The sequence below is a fragment of the Thalia democratica genome, chromosome 5 (assembly GCF_965202585.1).
Source record: "Thalia democratica chromosome 5, ktThaDemo2.hap1.1, whole genome shotgun sequence".
In the NCBI taxonomy this organism is placed as follows: domain Eukaryota; kingdom Metazoa; phylum Chordata; class Thaliacea; order Salpida; family Salpidae; genus Thalia; species Thalia democratica.
Genome location: NC_139169.1, coordinates 307,269 through 327,650, shown reverse-complemented (window position 1 = coordinate 327,650; position 20,382 = coordinate 307,269). Strand labels below are relative to the sequence as shown.

At 25.1% G+C, this 20,382-nt stretch overlaps 1 protein-coding gene across 1 annotated transcript; it reads right to left on the bottom strand.

Annotated features, from left to right (window-relative positions):
• Window positions 1–7,489: 7,489 nt before the first annotated feature.
• LOC145837106 (uncharacterized protein C3orf26 homolog) lies at window positions 7,490–17,719 on the bottom strand. The gene is made up of 7 exons (XM_082944876.1): window positions 17,627–17,719; window positions 17,044–17,125; window positions 16,533–16,595; window positions 12,300–12,435; window positions 9,716–9,834; window positions 8,213–8,301; window positions 7,490–7,623 (listed from the first exon to the last, which is right to left on the bottom strand). The coding sequence occupies exons 1-7, from the start codon at window positions 17,717–17,719 to the stop codon at window positions 7,537–7,539; spliced, it is 669 nt and encodes a 222-aa protein (XP_082801002.1). The 3' UTR covers window positions 7,490–7,536.
• Between the last annotated feature and the right edge of the window lie 2,663 nt (window positions 17,720–20,382).

Sequence of the window (20,382 nt, the reverse complement as noted above, 5' to 3'; positions counted from 1 at the left end):
AACAATTTTGACTCTTATGTTACAAAACTCCTAATAAATAATGAATTTATAAAAATTTTCATAGTTTTTTAACTCGATAGCAATTAAAGCTATTTTCTTAAAAGTTTTCAAAACTAATACAGATATTATTTAAAAAAAAAGTTATTTTAGTAAATGAAAGTTTATCTTTACAAATTTTTGTATTATTTTTTATATTTGTTTAAATTTTAAACAAGCATAAAAACAAAAACTATTTCAATGAAAAGTAAATTTGTTAACATATCTGTAAGAGATATGTTAACAAAAAAACATGTTATAAAAGATTTCTTAATTTCAAAAACTGAAAAAGGTTCAAAGTTTGTTCGTACAAGTTTCGATCAAATTGTAAAAACACTTGAAGATCGTGATTTGAAATTACTCTGTATAAAGTTTCGCAGTTTGAAAAAAAACGGATAAACATATAAGCAATCATCATGCATTAAAACCTTTAGGCTACATAAGCGCTAAGAAAAAATTTGTACTTTTAAAAATAGGTATGATTATAAATTAAAATATTCAAGTTGGGTTAAAAACAAAAAAAAATATAACGGTTTAACACCAAGTTTAGATATTTAGTCGAAACAAAACTGATTATTTGCACTTTTATTTAAATAAGCTCTAAAACTTTGTAAAATAATTTAAGTTATATTGATACAGTGTCTATAACAAATTCATCATGTTTAAAAATGAGATTGAATGTTTTCAAATAAACATTTCAATCAAACTTTCTACGAAAGCTAATCAAACGCTTGTAATAAATAATAAACAGAGTTTTTAAAACACCAAAACAAGCTTATGACTTATCTTTTGTTGTTATATTAAAAAATATATTTTAATGTTTTTTTGGCGGTACACATCTAAGTTATAAGCAAATTTTTTTTACAATTTAAAATAAGTTCTTTTTTTTCGGAAAAATACTGTTTTACTTTGCTACTATTTTGAGATTTTAAATAGTTTGAAAAAGTTTATAAAAGTCAAGTTCTCGAATATTTATTAAGCTGGTTTAAAAAAAAGTTTTGTTTTTTTACAAAAGTACAGACTTGAGTTTTCAACGTTTGTCGAGACTAGAACACCAAGAAAAATTAATTAAAGTGGTAAATGTTCATTTTTACGACAAAATATACTAAAAAACTTTAATACGTAAACTCAAACGCTTATAGAAGTTTACATTTTACTTTTATCATTATTTCTATCTTATACTAGAAAAGTTAACAAGTTTATTTAATGTTAAACAAAAATAAAAAAAACATAATCAAAAAAAGTAATAAAATTTAAGAAGCCTGTTTTCATCTTTTAAATAAGCACAACAAGCACTTTTGAACAATTGTCTTGTACAAAATGTTTATACTTAAAGAACATTATACCCAAATATAATACAATTAAAAGCACAAATTTGTCTTATTTCGGTTTAAGTAGACAAGTTTATATACTTTATATAGTTTTACACAGAATACTAGTAAAAATACTTATATAAAAATACACTTATTTAGTAAACACAAAAAAGCAATCAGAAATATTGTTTAATGACCTGATGTATAGAAATACTTTTCGTTAATCAGATGTTAAAAAGATCATTTAACTAAAATTTCAAAATTGCAAAAGTACAAACTTCAAAACAGTTGTTATTTAGAAATAATTTCATTCTTTTGGCTTTAAGTTAAACAACTACAGCTCTCAACTTAAATTTTTAAGTAAATTAAAGATATTATTAAAATAATTGTTAAAATAGTTGCAAAATACAAGTCCGAATCGTAAAATTTAACTATGTTATTAAGATTTGTTAAAAAACAGAGCAAATTTATTCCTAACTGTTTATGAAACGACAAAAAACGCTCAAAATATTTGGTCCTAAGAGCTGGTGCACGAAAAATCTTTCGGTTATTGAGTCGCACACCACGGATACTTTTTAGCATCTTGTCCGGGACAAGATCTCTTTTTGCTTGTAAAGACGAAGTACTTGTATTTAATTTTATGAACAAAAATATTCTGCTGCATTAGTTATATTTAAATTAAAAAAAGACAAGAAAAAAGTTTTTACACAAATAAACTGAGCACTTACTAAACTTTTACATCTTACTAAGTTAAGAAAGTTTTAAGAGGGAAACTACAAAAAGCAAATAATCTCATTAACCTTTTTATGAATTACAAACGGGTATCATACTTAATTTAAATAACAAAAGTGAAAAAAATGAATTTTGAAAATAAGAACCAAAAAAAAAAGTAGTATAGCTTAAAATTAGTTTCCAATTATAAAGCAAGCCCTGCTTATGTATAACTTTAAATAATAAATTGGAGCTTTATGTGTAATTTACAGGACTAATATTTAATTTTGTTTGCAAGCCAAAAAAGATAAAGATTTTAAGAAACCAGTATTTACAAACTTTACTTAACAAAGACAGTTTTATAACGAAGTATAAATTGTTAATTATTTATTACCTCGATATATTGTATCAAGTTATCAGTTAGAAACCATTTTTAGTGCATCAAAACAAGCTGTTTTATGTGTAACTTCTTAATCCAGCAGCTAGAGTAGCTAAGTTTTCAGATTAAAAGTATAATTTCCAGTGGAATTATGCCCAAGAGTAATTATTTTCAAATACCAGGTCCTTTGACCATAACTATGAACGCTTATTTTTTGATGTAAACCTTATTGCAAAACAAATTTTAGTTACAATATGCTTTACTTTTTAAAACAAGTTTTACAACTCTTTACTAAAAATTGAGAATTACTAATTAATGTAGCTTACTATGTAGTTAAAAAAAAGTTTTAAAATATTTAATTCTATCAGAGCTTAAAGAATATCAAAATAAAAGCTTATACTTATTGTTTATTGAACAACAAAAAATACTCTCAAAAAGCTTGGTCCAAGGACCTGGTGAACAAAAAAACCTTTCGGTCATCAAGTCATACACCAGAACAGTTTAACGTCATGTCCAAGATAAATAAAAAGTTAATTAGTTAGAAAGTCAGTATTTTATTGTTTTTTTTGTTAATTGAGTGTTTTAATTATTGATAAAATATTCTTTAATTCAATTTGAAGTTTTCAAAAGGTCTCTTATTTAGTTTCAATTATAACTAATTAACAATGATTGATAGCATTTATGTAAAAAAAAATATCTTGTGAGTTATTGTTTTGTATAAATAGTTTAGAAAGGTTTTAAAAGTTTCTACTATGCAAAGTGCTTAATAAGTTATTATTAACTAATAACTTCTTTTGTAAAAATGACTACCTACTATACCTGTGTTTCTTGGCTTTAATTGAAAGAAACTTCTTTCAAAACTTTTGTTTATTTATTAGTTTATTAATATTTTTAGTTTATTGATAGATAAAAAAACGCTCAAAATGATTGGTTCTAAGACCTATTGTACAAAAAAGCCTTTTGGTTATCGAGTCGCACACCACGGATACCTTTTAAGGTTTTGTCAAGATATAAATTGCTTCTAACAACAAAAGTTTAGATAAAATAATTTGCGTACACTGTAACCTATTTAAAGTTGTTATTTTAGGCCTTATTAAATTTTAATTAGTACTTTAAACTAAATTATCAAACTTTTATCCATCAAGCTTTTCATAGTCCAAAGTTTATCTTATTTTTGAATAAGTGTTATTACTTATAATTTGTATACTAAAAAGTTTTATAAAAGTTGTTTGTGTAAAAATCTTTACCTCATTTAAGACTTTCTGCAGGTTTAGTTTAAGGAGTGCGAAAAGTTAGACCTTAAAGGTATATATATGCTTAGATATAGTTCTAAAAGATTAAAATTTTGTTTTTTAACAAGAGTATTTCATTCAAATATGTCCTAAACTTTTTTAAGTCTTTAGAGAAAAATAAAAACTTTTAGAGTTTCTGTTTAAACTATACTGGAAAGCTCTATTGCTTAAGGAATTATAGACTATTACACATTGAAGCTAGTATAAAAAATATTGAACTTAAAAAAATAAAAAACATATTCAATATAATAAAGATATCAAGTAATTAAAGTTTAATCGAAATAAAAACCTAGTATTTTCTATGCTGTTTTTTTTAGTTTAGTATGTGTAGAAAGAATGAACAGTTTATAATTATTTCTCTTCATACCTTGAGAAGTACGCATTTTATTTAGTTTATTTGTAGATTTAAAATATCTGCTGTTGCTGCAAAATTTTTTAGTTTTTATTAACATAAATTATTCGAAACTAAGTTAATGTTTTAAAACAAACAAACCCATGTAGTTTATCTTATTAACTAGTTTACATTACCTGTTAGCTTTTAAATTCTTAACCTTGTTGTTTATTTTTATTTACACATAAGGTTATTTATTGTAGTGCAACAGTCGAATACATGTTTTTAAATCAATTTTTACAATAAAAACTTGTTTAAAGTTGACGCAGGTTGAAGTTTAGTAAAGTAATGAGTTGACTACAAATAACTTTTAAAAACAAGATTACAAATTATCTACTTTGAGGATTCTTGTTGTGAAATTTAAAAATATATTTTTGAACATTTGTTCATGTTTTGTTGTTGGAAACAGATTCTATTTAAAACAATATATCTATTATATCTGATGATAAATATCATTAATTGAGTGAATCATTGTTTTATAAATAAATTTGTAGTATATTGAAGTCGTTACAAACACATTTTCTGTTTTATACCGTTTAGAGATTATCAGCCTCATTTGTAGAACAGTTTTGTATGAGAAATCAGTATCAAAATTTTACTTTAAAATAAGTACAGTATTACCAAACAAGTTGTATTAAGAGGAATGATGATTTAATCTTGCATATTCGCATACGTTTACAAATTGGAAACTGTTAAGCCTGTAATCTACCACCACCTTTTCAAAACCTTTTTCCTTTTGTTTTGGGTTAATTGTGTCATGCTTAATTGTATTTTCAACCGTTTTGTAAGCAAGAAGTAGTTAAATTATTTCAATATAAGGCATCAATAGCTACTATGTGTTCTGTAAACTAAATCAGTAGATCAATAAGACAAATATTATTTAATAATAAGGCCAAGTGAAGTAAAGATTTCCATTGAACTTGTTTCAATAAAAAAATTTAGACTTTTTATTAAGGCACTAGTGATTAAATGTACATGATGAAAAAATTCTAATAGTCACTACTAGCTCGATGATACAAACTTTAGTACATTTCAGAAACATTAAAACTCAGTAAAAAATATTTCTTATAAAGTTTAACACTTAAGATACTAGTAGAAAGTTAATAAGGTTCGTAAGAGTGTTCTTAAAACTCAAAAACTACTAGTATATATTTGATACCAACCGCAATTTACACAACGTAAATAATACGAACATTTAATGAACAATACAAAAAGAAGTTAAAAATAATTGGACTATTTAGGAATAAAGAAAAAATTGTTAGAACTCGCAGAGCTTTCAACAATGGAACTTTAAACATAACTGAGGCACTTCCATTTCTTATCACGATGAAAATGCAATTTTCACTTATTCCCTTAATAAAATCTGGATATCTTCTATGCTAAATGTACGAATGTTGTAGAGAACGCTAGTTTAAGCAATAAAAAATTGTGTCCGTTTATTTCAAAAGCCTGGGCATTAATGTAAAAAATAATTTGTTGTGGCAAGCAAACACGGTAAAATTGCCACAGTCAATATTACAGGGTTGCCAATTTTTTTGGAGAAACTTCTTTCAGGTTTTGTCAATATTTTCCAGGGTTTTAAAAGTACACGTTTTTGGGTCTCTTTTTAGTTTAGAGCTAAGTTTAAAATCTGTGCAAGTAGAATAACAACATTAAAATGATACTTAACTTTTTTTTTATAAAAATTAATTTAATGGTAACATAATATTTTTTATCTTTGTGGTAGTCTTTTCATATCCAATTCAAAATTTACTACTTAACATATAAAAATAGTTTGATATTCTAGGTTTTTTAGAATTCTTTTTTTTTTAATTACAGATTTTTGTTCAAAATTCCAGTTTTTTTTCAAAATTTCTTAAATTCCAGGTTTAGTGACAACCATGATATTAGTTATTAAGCAACACTAATTACGATTGCCATAAACAACATTTATAAAAAAAACAACCGAATCATATTTGGGAGCACAAATCAACTTTATAAACTATACAGTAAGAGAGCAAATAGCTTTCTATGATATAACAATATTGAATACGTCAGAAAATATTGATCGTTGTATTTAATAAAAAGGACTATCTACTTGAGTTATTACACCCAAGTTAAACACAATTTAACTTTTTAATTTAAAACTGTTTGAGAAAAAGCTAAATCTACTTATTTTGATAATTTACAAACACTTTTTGAGTTTATACATTTTTCCTATACATCTACTAGATGATTTATTATACACACTTGTATATTAACGCCCATATTTAAGAAAATAGACCTTTTTTGTTTTTTAAAGTTTGGTTCAGAGTTTTCTTGATCTAAAAAAATGTTTTCAGAAATGAAATTCTAAACATTATTGTTGAGAACTATTTAAAATTACCTTAACATACTTACTAGAAAAACCATTTATATCAGTGATAAATATCTTAATTGCAATTAACTATATATGTACTTACATTTCAAAAAAGTTATAATACTTTTAATACTGTAGTTAAAACACTGCATAACAAAAGAAAAAAACAAAAGAAAGTTAAGTTTTTACCATAACATATAAGTCTACTAAAATGGATAGCTCTACTAAAATTTATTTCTTTGCAAGTTAAAATTATCTGTGTTGAGTTGTTGGTATGAAAATTGTAGTATAATATGAAACTAGGTTTTTTATTTTACAATTATTAATTGCTAGTATCTTAATAATTTCATTATAATGTGATTTAAAATTGTAATTACTTAACATTACAAATATTTTAAATAGCTGAGACCTGTGAGGAACTTTTGGAGGAAAATTGACCTTCAACTTGTAAAAGACTACCAACTCCTGAGTTAAATGGACAATTTATTTTAAAATTCAAAATTAAACATAACTTCAATCTGATCTAGTAGTTTTTATTAACCTCTTTTGGTTAGGTGATTCTATGTCAGGGTTTACAGAACTCATTTTCAAAGCGCCCGTTTTTTAGAAACTAAAAAATTATTGCCCTAATTCATTTGAAAACCCAGAATATCAAAAGTTAGCTTCGAAATTATTGTGAAATTTATACAAGAACATCTTTACAGCTTATAACCCCCTCACTAGCTAAGATGGTCCATTTTGGGAAACTCTGTTTTATATTATGTAGCATATAGAAACTAAATTATTGAAATATTTGCAGGAATGAAAACTACTTACCTGTGGTAGAAAAAGATAAAAAACAATAAATAACACTACTAATATATATTGCGACAAAGTATACATGCTAATATATTTAAAACATAATTTATTTTCTATAAAATGTTCAAATGAAATTGTCTATAAATACTACCTACTTAAACTAATTTCACTAAAAAATAAATTAAATAATTTAATAAAGTGCAATTTTAGGTTTATCACTATTAAAAAAACATGCCTACTTAAGTTTAACTAGTTTCACTAAAAATAATTTAAATAATTTAATAAAGTGCGAGTTTAGGTTTTTCAGTGGTAGCAAAAGATGGAATGATATGTTTTGTAATCAGCTTCATCAGTGGTTCTTTTACCTGGAAAAATGTAAAACAGGTGTAAAATCAAAAAATCAAAATTTTAGTGTTATGTTTGTAACTCTAATAAAAAAAAATTAGAATTTTTATATGAAAACGATGATCAATCAAAATGTTTTGAAGACAACTGTTCATTGTTAATAATTCATAAAAATCATTAAAGAGAAAACTTAAAACAGTTGTACAGAACTACAACTATTTTTGATTGTATCTAACAACTTAACTTATCATTAAAAAAATTCAAGTAAAAATATTACAAAATTAGTTGACAGAAGTGAGAGTTTATAAATTTTTAAAAGTATGTCATTCAACTTTATAGGGTTTAGCCATAATTTGTATACTCAATTGGTTATAACCATAGTATTTAAGTTCAACAACTATATTCAAAAAAATTCTGTTAACTCAACATAAAAAATTTTATAATTTAATTTATTTAATGAAAGTTCTAGAAAATTAAAGCAAGTTTTTTTATTTTAACAAATTATGTGCAAAAAAATGTTTAAATTTCTTTTTAAAATGTGCAATTACAAACGGAGTGTATAGAAACTAAGTAGAAGTTAAATATTTATATATATAAACTAAGAACAACCTCTTTGATATCGATAATTCTCTTGAATTTAACATTTCTTTCATTGTAATCAATTACAACTAGCTTCGTTTGTGAGAAGTTTAAGTGTCCTGTTTGTATACTTGTTTATTTTAAGTGTTTAAAATACGCACTCTATTGTTTTAAAACTTGAAAGAACAAGTAAGTGTATATGAAAATAACAGGAAAAGAATAAACAATCAAAACAGACTTATAAACAATCAGAATAAGTGTTCTATAACTTCAAAGAGCAAAAGTGTAGCAGTAGTAAATACAATTCACAAAAAAAAGATCAGCATAAGCAGAACAAACTTATAGCTTGTCAACAAGTAATTAAGCAGTTAATATTATGAAATTCATCCTAAGAGTCAGAAGAAAAAGTTATCTACTGCATGATTTAGTATGTATCACTAAGATCTGGACCCGACCAGATCCAAATTTCAAAAATAGATCTGAATCTTAATTTTGTCGATTCGGTAGATCACTAATTTTGGCATATGTTATATATATCTCGGCAAGTTTTACATATCTCACGACTAATGTCCAGGCTTTGACCTGATACACTTGTTTTTTTGATCGTAACACGCGTACCAAAAAAACAACACTCAAGCACACTTGTGTTTAACTTGTGTTGTGTACACAAAATCTTAAGGTTCACGGAATCCAATTTGAAACTTACACTAGATATTAATGTAGTTTATGATAGAGAACAAAACAATTTGGCATATTTGTGGGGAGTTTTGATTTTGGGCTGCACTGATTATTTTAATTTAGTTAAAAAGTTTTTAAAATCTAAATACAGTGAATCCAATTACAACAGAGTCTTGATCTTAAAAACGGGTTATAAATTTTTGGATCCTGTAGATCACTACAAAAAAAAATCAATTGAACCTGGCCCATAAAGAAGTTTTTATTAAATCTTGATCACAACTATAAAACTTCCCCACTTCTACAATACATCATCAACAAACTAATATTACAAAACAATCATTTAAAAATAGAGTATTTTAATTAAGATTAAAATAAGGTATAAAAAGTTTAAACTATTGTTATATATAACTATTGTAATATAAAAAACTCATACAAGTCAATAAAAAATATTGAATAAGGTTTAAGATATATCTCATTCATTTTTCTATTAAGAAAAATCTTTGGAAATAAACAACATACATTCAGTATATAAAAATTTATCTTTAAAACTTTACACCTGACCTTGTTTTAAAAATCTACTTCAGAGATATGTCATGTTTAACTATTGTAATATAAAAAACTCATACAAATCAATAAAAAATATTGAATAAGGTTTAAGATATGTCTCATTCATTTTTCTATTAAGAAAAATTTTTGGAAATAAACAACATACATTCAGCATATAAAAATCTAACTTCAAAACTTTACACCTGACCTTGTTTTAAAAATCTACTTCAGAGATGGTGCACTTACTAATGAATACAATTAACATTTTATCAATAAACCAACCAACATAATAAAATAAAATATACCAACCTTGTTCACAGAGTTCCAAAATTCGCGCTGGTGTTCCAACTGCGAAGTCCAATTTGTCTTTTTTCAGTTTTACCACTTGATCTTTCAACTTCAAATGTTTTGCAAACAACTTTCCAGTCCTTTAAATAATTATCATAAAAATTAATAAGTATATGATTATATATCAAGTTTGGTTATAATAAAAAATTATAGTTTGTATTGTGATATATGTTTTATTATTACAAAACATTAAGGTATAATTATTATTATCTTGTTCTATAAAACTTAAATTTGTTTCAATGACATTTATTTTGTTAAAATTATTTATTTTACTAGTATTTTTACATTGCTTTAGAAACTTCAACAAAATTTCAATAACATAATGTCTACATTTAAGTAATTATTGAGTAGATCAGGATTTCCCAAAGTGGGCCTTTACAGAAATTTAGGGGGCCATGAGCTATACAAAGGGGAAGGGTGCGTGAGTGGTAAATTATTTGAAATTTGCACCAGATATTCTGGAGTTGATGTTGAAGAGCAGAAAAAAGGTTTTAGGCGTATTTAATGGTGGTTTTGAAACTTATACAAGATATTAAAGGGAAAATTTCAGAAATTTAGGGGGCCATAAGCTGTAAAAGGGGGGCCACAAGACCATAACTTGAATCTTACACTATATATTTTGGAGTTGATGATGAAGATCAAATAAAAAGATCTTAAGCGTATTTTAAAGTAGTTTTTGAGAAATATTGTCGGAGGGGCCATCGCTTTTCCATTTCTTAAAAGGGGGATTTACGAAAAAAAGTTTGGGAAAAACTGGTTTAGAGGCTTAAAATAGTTTTTTTTTATACACATAATACAGAGGTATAACTAATTTAAAATTTATACGTCTTGCAATTATATAAGAGTTAAAGTTGATTAAAATAAAATTGTTTGGGATAGCAAGAAACATCTTTATAAAAACAAATATTTTTTAATAATTTTAGATATTCGAAAAGGTGCGTGCAATGGAATCAATGGAAAAGTGAAATCAATGGAATCAAATTTTAGTTGAACTTATAATTAAGTTCATCAAAAATGTACTTAAAATTTTCAAAACTTTAACAAGTATCAGGGTTGCCACTCTTTGAGCCAAAAAATCTTCCCTGAGTGACCAAAGATTTCCCTGAGTAACCTTAAATTTCCCTGAGTTTCCCTGAGTATTTTTCAAATCTTAAAAAAAAATTTTCACTTCTAACACAAATTATTAATACCTCATTCTCATTTTTCTTCTTTAATAATAAAAGGAAGGTTGTATGTGTATGCTTCTGCATTAAATTTATGAAAAAAACTTATTTCAAAAACTCAATCTTAAAAGGTTTAAACCAATTAAAAATTAAAAACTAAATTTTTGCACAACTTTGTGTAAACTTGTTAGTTAACTTTCTACATAAAAGAATAAAGTTTAATTTGTTTGACATTTTGATTGACAAAACTTAATTATACTATAATAATAATTTCACATGAAGAACTCACTTAAATGCATACATAATAACTTCATTATGACTTGTATGTCTTTCTTAGCAACTGTTCTGAATGCAGTAAATAAAACTTAAAATTAATTACCATTACTGCTACTACTTTTGAAATTATTATTTATAAACAAAAATTTAACCTCTATTTTTTTAACAAAAGTAATACAACACTAATCTGTATTTATTTTATTTTTTACTGAAAACAAGTAGTTGTAAACAAATAACAAATAACTTTATTATTTAAAAAATAAGAACTAATAGTACAACATAGTGTTTTTTAAACTACATAAGTAACTAAAAATAAAAAGTTTATTAGAACTTTTCAATGAATAGTTAACAACAACTTTCATTTCTCTAGACTGTTGTAAAATATAAATTTAAAACTTAAAAAAACTACAATGTTAATACTAAGAATATTGAAGAACTAGCCGCAAGGCTAAAAAAATTCGAAATAACCACTTAAATAATAAAATTACTACCTTTGAACAAAATATTGAAACTGGATTAACTAAACCTCATTCTAGATCTAGAAAAAAATTTCCCTGAGATTTTCAAAAACTTCCCTGAAATTTAGAGAAAAAATCAAAACTTCCCTGAGTTTCCCTGAGTTAAAAGAAAAATGCCAAAATTCCCTGAGTTTCCCTGAGATTTTCTAAAGTTTGAAAATTCCCTGAGATTCCCTGAGTGTGTGGCAACCCTGAAGTATTTATAGCAGTGGCCTTAATATTATTCTAAAATACGTGAACAGTAGATGAACAAGAAAAAAATTTCATAAAACACTATACTTTTACTAAAAAAAATACAACACCTAATTCTATTATTATTTGATTAATTTTTAGTAAAACGTTTTATACATAAACATGTATAATTTAAAACAAGAAAAGTAAATTCTATACTTATTAATGTACAAAAAAAAAGGAAGCGCATCTATGCATTAATTAGATGAAATTCATTTTTCTAAGATCTAAATAAAGACTTAATAATATTTTAGACAAGTTTAAAAACTGTTGTAAAAGAAAACATCCATTTACAGAAAAAGTCAAACTTGATAAATTAATTAATATAAAATAAATTTATCAAACAAAGTTACAAACTTGCATTCGTCCCCCTTGTAATTTTTAGCTTCTTTAATCAACTGACAACACCTGATTGCGGAACTGCTAATAATTAATATTATTGGTGAATTCCTCTCCGTGTGTTCCTTCAATTGTTTCTTCCACTTTGGTATACCTGTTTTTACAAATATTAACTGTTAAAAAAACAAACTTTAAATCAAATGATATTTGTGGGGGTTAGAACTTTTTTAAATGTATTACCATAAGTAGTTTTTACCATATCAAGTATATTTTAAATGTCAGGGTTGCCACTGGTTTTGGAGAAATTTCTTCCAGGTTTTTGAACGTACACATTTTTGTATCATTAGATACTGTAACCCTACTTTAAATGTGTTTTTGAAATTTTTTTTTTTTTCATGATGACAAATTTTTTCATGTATATGATAGGTTTTTTATGTCAAATCAAAATTTTACTACTTACATATAAAATTTGTTCAAAATTTCAGGTTTTTTCCAAAATTTCTCAAAATCAAGGGTTTCCCTGTTTTTACAGCTTAAATTGTCAAATTCCAGGTTTTGTAGCAACCCTGATACTAGTTTTAGAATTGATACTTAGAAAAACCATTATTAATTGCAACTACGGTTAAAAAAAATCACATCTGACTGTGAAATTGATATCTGGCTTTGTTGTACATAGTTTGAACTAGTGCTCATAATATAGAAGAAAAAAATCAACAGAGGGCCATAATTGAGTTTTGAAAATATTTTTAAAAAAGCTACAAAATAACCATTTGGTTTAGAAAGAAACTTATAAACAATTAAAAAGGGTTGTTTTTAATACTACATGTTAGATTGCATGTACATTGAACAACATACATAACTTTATTAAGCCAACAAACAATGAAACTTATAGTTAATTAGAAAGGGTTATTTTCAATTCTACATGTTAGATTGTATGTACATTGAACAACATACATAACTTTATTAAGCCAACAAACAATGCTTTTAAAAAAATCTTATTAGCCAAAAAGGGTAAAGGCAGAAAATGTTTCTTTATCATAATAACTGCTATATTTAGCAAAAAACAAATGCTGCAGTTTATATATTGCAAGCAGAATCTGTGCCAACTACATTTCAAGTTGTTGGATGTTTATTTTAACAACTGACATTTAACAAAATGTTTATGTACAGAAGAAATATCAAATGTTGCACTTGTACTGTGGATTGTTTTTTTTGCAACAATTTGACACTAAGCTGTTCACCTTGTTTGAAGGCATGATAACATGCTATGATAACGACACAGAATCAATCAGAACTTTAAATTTAATCGCTCTGTCATTCACAGGTCCATACTCATCGTCAGCATAAACACAACTCTAAGTTATCATATCATAATTGCATAATGAAAAATTAATATACTTGGAATGATATTCCCTCAACAAATAGATAAATTGCCACTCATTTGAAACACCCCCAACTCACGATTAAGAACAATGTGTTGATGTGAAGTTAGTGTACTCTTTTTACGGAAGTAAATACTGAACAAGAAAGATTATATTCAATATGTGCGCAACGAGGTTGTTTGGTTTTATGGATGAACAAAAGACCACATACAGTTTTGATGTGACAATTGTGTTCATTTTGTCAACAGTTTGGCTGTGCTAACTTGGAAACGCCGTTGATGGAAGGACAAACAAAAACATATTATAAGGATTAATTCTTGTTAAGCTAGAGTATTTCCAACTTTGCTATTGGAATTTGTGTAAGTCCAATATAAATTGGGTAGGTGTCAAATTTGCACAAGCGTACAAATTTGCCCGAGGGGGCAAAATTGCATGAGTGCACAAAACTTCACAAAAACACTTTTGCACGGAGGGTCAATTTTGCACAAAGACATTTTTGAAAGGGTTAAAATAAAAAAAGTTTATTTTTTAATTATTTTCTTATTAATCTTAGTCATTTTTTTACTAACATTGTTACCACTAACCTTTCCCTCGGTCAGTAAACTAATCTTACTTTTTATTTTATTATTAATTATTTTCTGTTTTTATTTTAGTTATTATTTGTTAAAAAAAAAAGTTACTGACCAAGGGTAAGGGGTAACAGTGAGATTAAAAACAAAAACAAAAAACTTATATAAACTATTTTTGAGAAAACAACAAAAAAGAAAAAACAAAAATAAATTTATTAAAAAAAAGCTACCAACTGAGGATAAGGGTTAGGGGTAACAGTGATAGTAAAAAAAAAAACTAAATTAGTAAAAAATAAATAAAAAATTTACTTGTCAAAAATTTTCTTTGCAAAAGTGTTTTTGTACAATTTAGTCCCATCGTGCAAAAGTATCTTTGTGTAATTTAGTCCCCCTGAGCAAAAGTGTCTTTGTGCAAAAGTATCTACGTGCAATTTAGTCTCCTTGTACAATTTTATCCGCTCTTGCAAATGACACCTACCCCATTTGAACACCTGAACAAGAAGAAGTTTCCGTGTGAAGAAGATACTTGCATGCCGCTTTTAAAAAAACTTAAGAAAAAAATCATTATTTCTCCCTCTAATGTCATATGGAGACTCAAGATAGAAAAAAAGTTTTTCAACCCAAATAACTCAACTATAAAGATACTGTGGTTTCAAGTCATAATAAACTTAGTATGATTAATATTGTATTTTTATATGCCTTAGTCAATATAATCTCTACTAGGTTTAAAAGTTATTAGTTACTTTCATTAGGGGTGTGTTATAAGTAATAGTAAGTTTGGTAGTAAGTAAAATGATAAAAAAAGTATTCTAAATAACTTTCATATAATAAAATGATCTGAATCTATAAATTTTACAGTAAAGTAAAAACTAAATAGAATTTCTTTATAATTTGTGTAGAAGTCTACAGGGTTCGTGCGCGAATTTTTTTTCATTTAGCCTGACTGAGACCAGTTTAGCCTGACATTTTTTAAAGGAAGGAAAATCCCCTTTAGAATTTATTTTAGGTATTGGGGGTGTTGATTAGTACTATTGTAGTCTCCGGCTTCAACCAGCTTTATCTCAAAAATATTTTGAGCTTTAAAAATGTGCAAAAAGCACCTCATAGCTTAGTTACAACTCAATAAAATAAGACTAAATTGATTGACCCCCTATGCTCTTAACTTAACAAACTAATGATAAGTTTTAAAATAAGTGTTACATCTAATCTATTACTAGTGTAAAAATTTAATATACATTACTATACACAATTGTTCAATTAAATTAAGCACTAAGTAAAACCATTATAACCAGAAGATTTATAATAAAACAACGTGCATTGTTGTGTTTTATTAAAATTTTAAATGAAACGCTTACACGAGTATTAAAATAAGTAAAAAAAAATTATTATAGTATTTTGACTAATACTTAAAACTAATACATAATTATAAAACCGAAACTCTAAATAAATTCAGTGATCGATTGTTGATGTCGTATCAGATTTAAAAAGCTTAAACTTAAATTAAAAAAAACTTTAATATTTTGTTCTTGTAAAGAAAAATGAATTGTACATAAAATTTGTACTCCCACAAAACTTAGTACTTGTATCTTAAAACTAAGTTTTAGTGTTGTGAATATCTCCAAAAACTTAAAACAAACAGTAAATATATGAACAAACTTCTAAGAGTTTTAATCTAAAAGTATTTGGTATAAAGCGTTTAAATTAGAAATTATAACAGTTCAACCAACTAAGCTCTGAAAAACATAGCTGATGTAAACAAATTTAAACAAACAGTTGTTGAACTTAACTGTAATGTTTAAACCATATTTTCTTATGAATTTTCATAATTATGACATATATAATCTACTCAAAAAAAATAATTAAGATTATTAAAAAAAATTTAGAGATTCAACAAAAGGTTTTTAGCATTTATTTTTACAAACACTGACTGATTAGGTCTTTAATAATAATAATTTTTATTTAGAAATAAATTCACATCTCAATTTGATCTTAAAACGATTTCTCAATTTTTTTTAATCAAAAATTTTCAAGCATTTGAACTGAGAAAAACTGAGATTCTCAAATTTCTAAATAAAAAAACTGATTTAGCCTGACGTTTTTCAACTTTTTTCAAAAAAACTGATTTAGCCTGACGCGCACGAACCCTGAGTCTATCTAAAATCAATGTTTAAGCTTGTTTGGTGCAAAATTAGTAGTTATAAAAACTTAGTTATATTTAATAATAAAGGTGAAGTTAGACTAGTTTAAATGCAGGAAAAATATAAACTTGATTAAAAATAAATAACATCATAATAACCAACCAGTTTTTAGAAAACTTCCTAAAGTGTGGTTGAGTTCTACATTGCAATAAGAAACAATTCCATCTGAAAGCAACCATATTATAAACAAACTCAAAACCATATAAATATGTTTTTCTTATAAGCTTAATATAAAAATGACTAAACATACTTCTATTTAATAAATGTATATAAGCTAAATGTTTATACAAAAACTTATTTTATTAACTTATAAAAAGATAACAATTTTTGACATTTTCCTAAAAAAGTGGCACAGCTTAAATTATGTTCAGAAAAATGTCAAAATGTTTTATTACTCTGCAAAATAGTAATAAACTTAACTTTTCATCATAAATTGCGACCATGTATAAAACTTAAACAGTTAAAATTGAAAGTAACAGTACAGAACATATTATTTACCCTTTTTCACTAGAAAAAACACTTAGTTACTTTTAAGTGAAAAACCACTAATTAGAACACTCAATTCGTATTAAACATCTGTGAGGTAATCTTTATAAAATTATTTGCAACAAACCTGGTAGCAGTGTTTGCTCAAAAAGTTTTCTGAAATCTTCTTCACTTGTGCCAGTTTTTGGTAACTCACTTAGTGTAATTTTCTGTATGATAAAATAAAAAAATTAAAAAAGTTTAAAATTAAAAATTGAAACAAGCATGCAGTAGTTTTTAGCACAATTATCACTTGTGCTAAAAACTGCTATATAAACTTAAGTTTTCAGTGTAGAAACAAAAAATGTCATTAAATTTAAAGGTTAATCTAAGTTCTAATAAGTCAATTATTTGTAACACAATAAATATTTATATTTGTTGATATTTGTATTATAAATCACAATGTAGACTTAAGGTTGAAAAGTTAAATCTAAAACTTTATTGACAGATATATACAGGTTTTAATTTTGAAGTTTTATTCCTTATACTTCATAAAAATCAGATGATACAATCTAATTCTAAAATTTTAAAACTAAATTTTTAGACTTTTGTACTTAAATAACAAAAATGTTTAAAATGCTGGATTAACAATCTAAACAGCTATAAATTTTTCAAAAATTTAAAACAGTGCTTCAAAAATAAAATAAATATCATAAATAATTTTGATTTACTTTTCTCAACTTCTTTTTCTTCTTTTTAATTGGATCAACGTTTTTGGCAACTTTTGGTACCTTGTTTGCCTGTGAGCTTTCTTTTACTTTCATTATTGTATTTATTTCTAAAAAATATTTTTTATACAAAACTCTTAAGTAAAGTTCTTATTGTTAAAAGAAAAAAACATTTATTTTAACATAAAAAACCTTTAAAACAAATAAGTAAAAGTTTAAAGCAACACATACATAAGAAAACTAAATAATTACATACAATATAAGGTTTTACTAGATTACACTATTAGTTTTTCAAAATGTTTGAAATGTATATATATTTAAATACACTAAAAATTAATATGTAAATGTTGCAAATTTAAAGCAAAAAAAAAAACTGCTTAGTCTATTTGTAAATGGTAAGTCTACAATAAGAATTTCAAAATGTCCTTTCTGTAATTCCTTTGAAAATCAATACTTGGTGATCAGAAAAAACCGCATTTAAAAACTCAAAAGTTAAAAGTACAGTTTAAAATTCATCCAAAATAAGACTCATAAGATTATTTTTAGGGTTTTTTGCTTAACCAAAAAATTGGAAAATACAAACTAGAAAACAAGCACTGAAAAAACAACCTAAACTTCAATGACATTCTTTTTGAACTTATTTTTTTCAAATTTTAAAAAGATGTTTCAAAACTTGTTTGTTATTTAACAAGTTTTTTTATATCAAATAAAAAGAGTATTTTTGTCAATTATGCTCTAAGCTTGGTAAACCTCCAAAGGCTCTTAAAATTCAACATTATAGAATATATAACTCCATATCAATAAAAACCTATAATCAGTATAACTTGTATACATTCAGTGCTAAGAACATTATTAAAAAAGTGTATCACTGTTCAACATTCATAACTAATTATATTCATAACTTTCATATTAATATAATTATGCTTGAGCTTTCCTAATAAAAAAGTACAAAATAAAAATTTGATACATAAGGTAAAGAAATTTGAACCACTTTTTTTATTAAATTTCTTTTATTTTATGCGTACTTTTTTTTATTATGTCTTTTAACTCATCTAGTAAAGTAAACAAGTAGCCAAACAAATACTTGATGCTAGTCAAAGGTTAGTCTATGAGTCAAAAACTACTTTGAATAACTTAAAATTATCCTGAGTGACTTTAAACTGTCTTGAGTCATCCTGAGTATAAAAATATCATTATTTTAAATTCAATAAAAATCAAGTTTTTAAACAAAATTAATTATACAGTTTCAAAATACTGAAATTGGAACAAATAATTGCTATTAAAGATCTTGAACTATCCTGAACTTTTAAAGAATTTCAAACTAGCCTGAGTTATCTTTAGTCTCTTGAGTGTGTGATAACCCTGTAGTCAATGATAAATAAAAAATGTCTATTTTTCAACTAAAAAAAATAAAATACTTAACTTAAAAAAACTTATGTGTTAGCTAAAAATTGGTTTAAATATAACTTGATTATAAACACTTATTAATCGGTATTTTTACTTTTTTAAATAAAAAAAATATTTTGAAACTAATAAAAGTTCAGTGAAACTTAAAAAGTATATAAATTTAGATATCTAAAAATTTTTCTTTTAATTGAAGGGTGTACTATGTTTGTGACTATAGAAAACATAAATGTTAGAGAAGTGAAATTTACAGCTAGAAATATATGTTTTAATAAAATTATTCATTTGAGTACCAGTATTAAACAATAGTAAGAACTTAAAACTTATTCTAACTTCTTGGATTTACTACAACCTTATACAACAATAAAATTTTTTAGTCAAGTTAATTTTTTACAAAATGTTTCCAATTACCTGTGCTACCACCACAAAAGTATACTAACAATCAAACTAACATACTAACAAAAACATACAAACATGAATAGCTGTATATATCATAAATTTTGGTGATCTAAATTCAAATCTATTGTTGCATAAAAGGTTATTTTAACTTTCAGTATTCATAATTATAACATAAAACTAAACAACAAGGTAAAACACAAAATAAAACTAGTTATAGAAATAAATCTAACTAAACCAAGTAAATAAAATATAAAATAAATGAATAAAAAAATCAAACAAATGTGAATAAATAATGAACAGTAATACTTAAAATAAGGTTGGAATTACTCAAGTCTTTTAATACTATCTGCACCAACAAAGACTTGGAATTCAGTAATTCTTAATTGTAGGAAAATGTAATCTCTCTAAATTGCAAACTAAGCAAGTTTAACCAAGCCTAGCTTGACTTAATGCGGGATCTTCCATTTAAAAATTATTTTTTCAAAGCAGTATCATCAAATTGAATCTTATATTTACAATTGGTTAATTTTGTGCAGTGTTTTTTAACTTGTTTTTGATAATTTGGTTCTTTACTCTTGGCATCGTTTCTTAAACTGTCTCCAGGTGGCTTTACTGTTCAACTGTGTTTAATAGTTGTCCAATACACAGCTGAACTTTTTGGTAACTAAAAAATTAAAGTGAGAATTTTATATTGCTGATTTGAAGTTGATTGCTTCTTTTCAAAGCTTATTTTGATTATTTTTTGAATTAACTATTTTAGAAGTTATGTAAGTAAAAATGATACCAATTTATGTTAAGTTTCTGTTCAAAAAATACTTAAATACTTATTCATTTTATGTGAAAACTAAAACTTGCAACAAGTACACAGAAATATACCTGAAATACTTAATTTTTTGCCTTTTTATGTGATTTGGTAAAATTTAAATTGAAAAATGAGATAAGTTATTTAAAACTAA

Excerpts from the sequence above, each read along its gene's own strand:
- LOC145837106 (XM_082944876.1), bottom strand. The coding sequence starts at position 17,719 with ATGAAAGTAAAAGAAAGCTCACAGGCAAACAAGGTACCAAAAGTTGCC. Across the intron at positions 16,596-17,043 it reads TGAGCAAACACTGCTACCAG|ATGGAATTGTTTCTTATTGC; the intron begins GTTTGTTGCAAA and ends GGTTGCTTTCAG. Across the intron at positions 9,835-12,299 it reads TACAAGGGGGACGAATGCAA|GACTGGAAAGTTGTTTGCAA; the intron begins GTTTGTAACTTT and ends AATTATTTAAAG.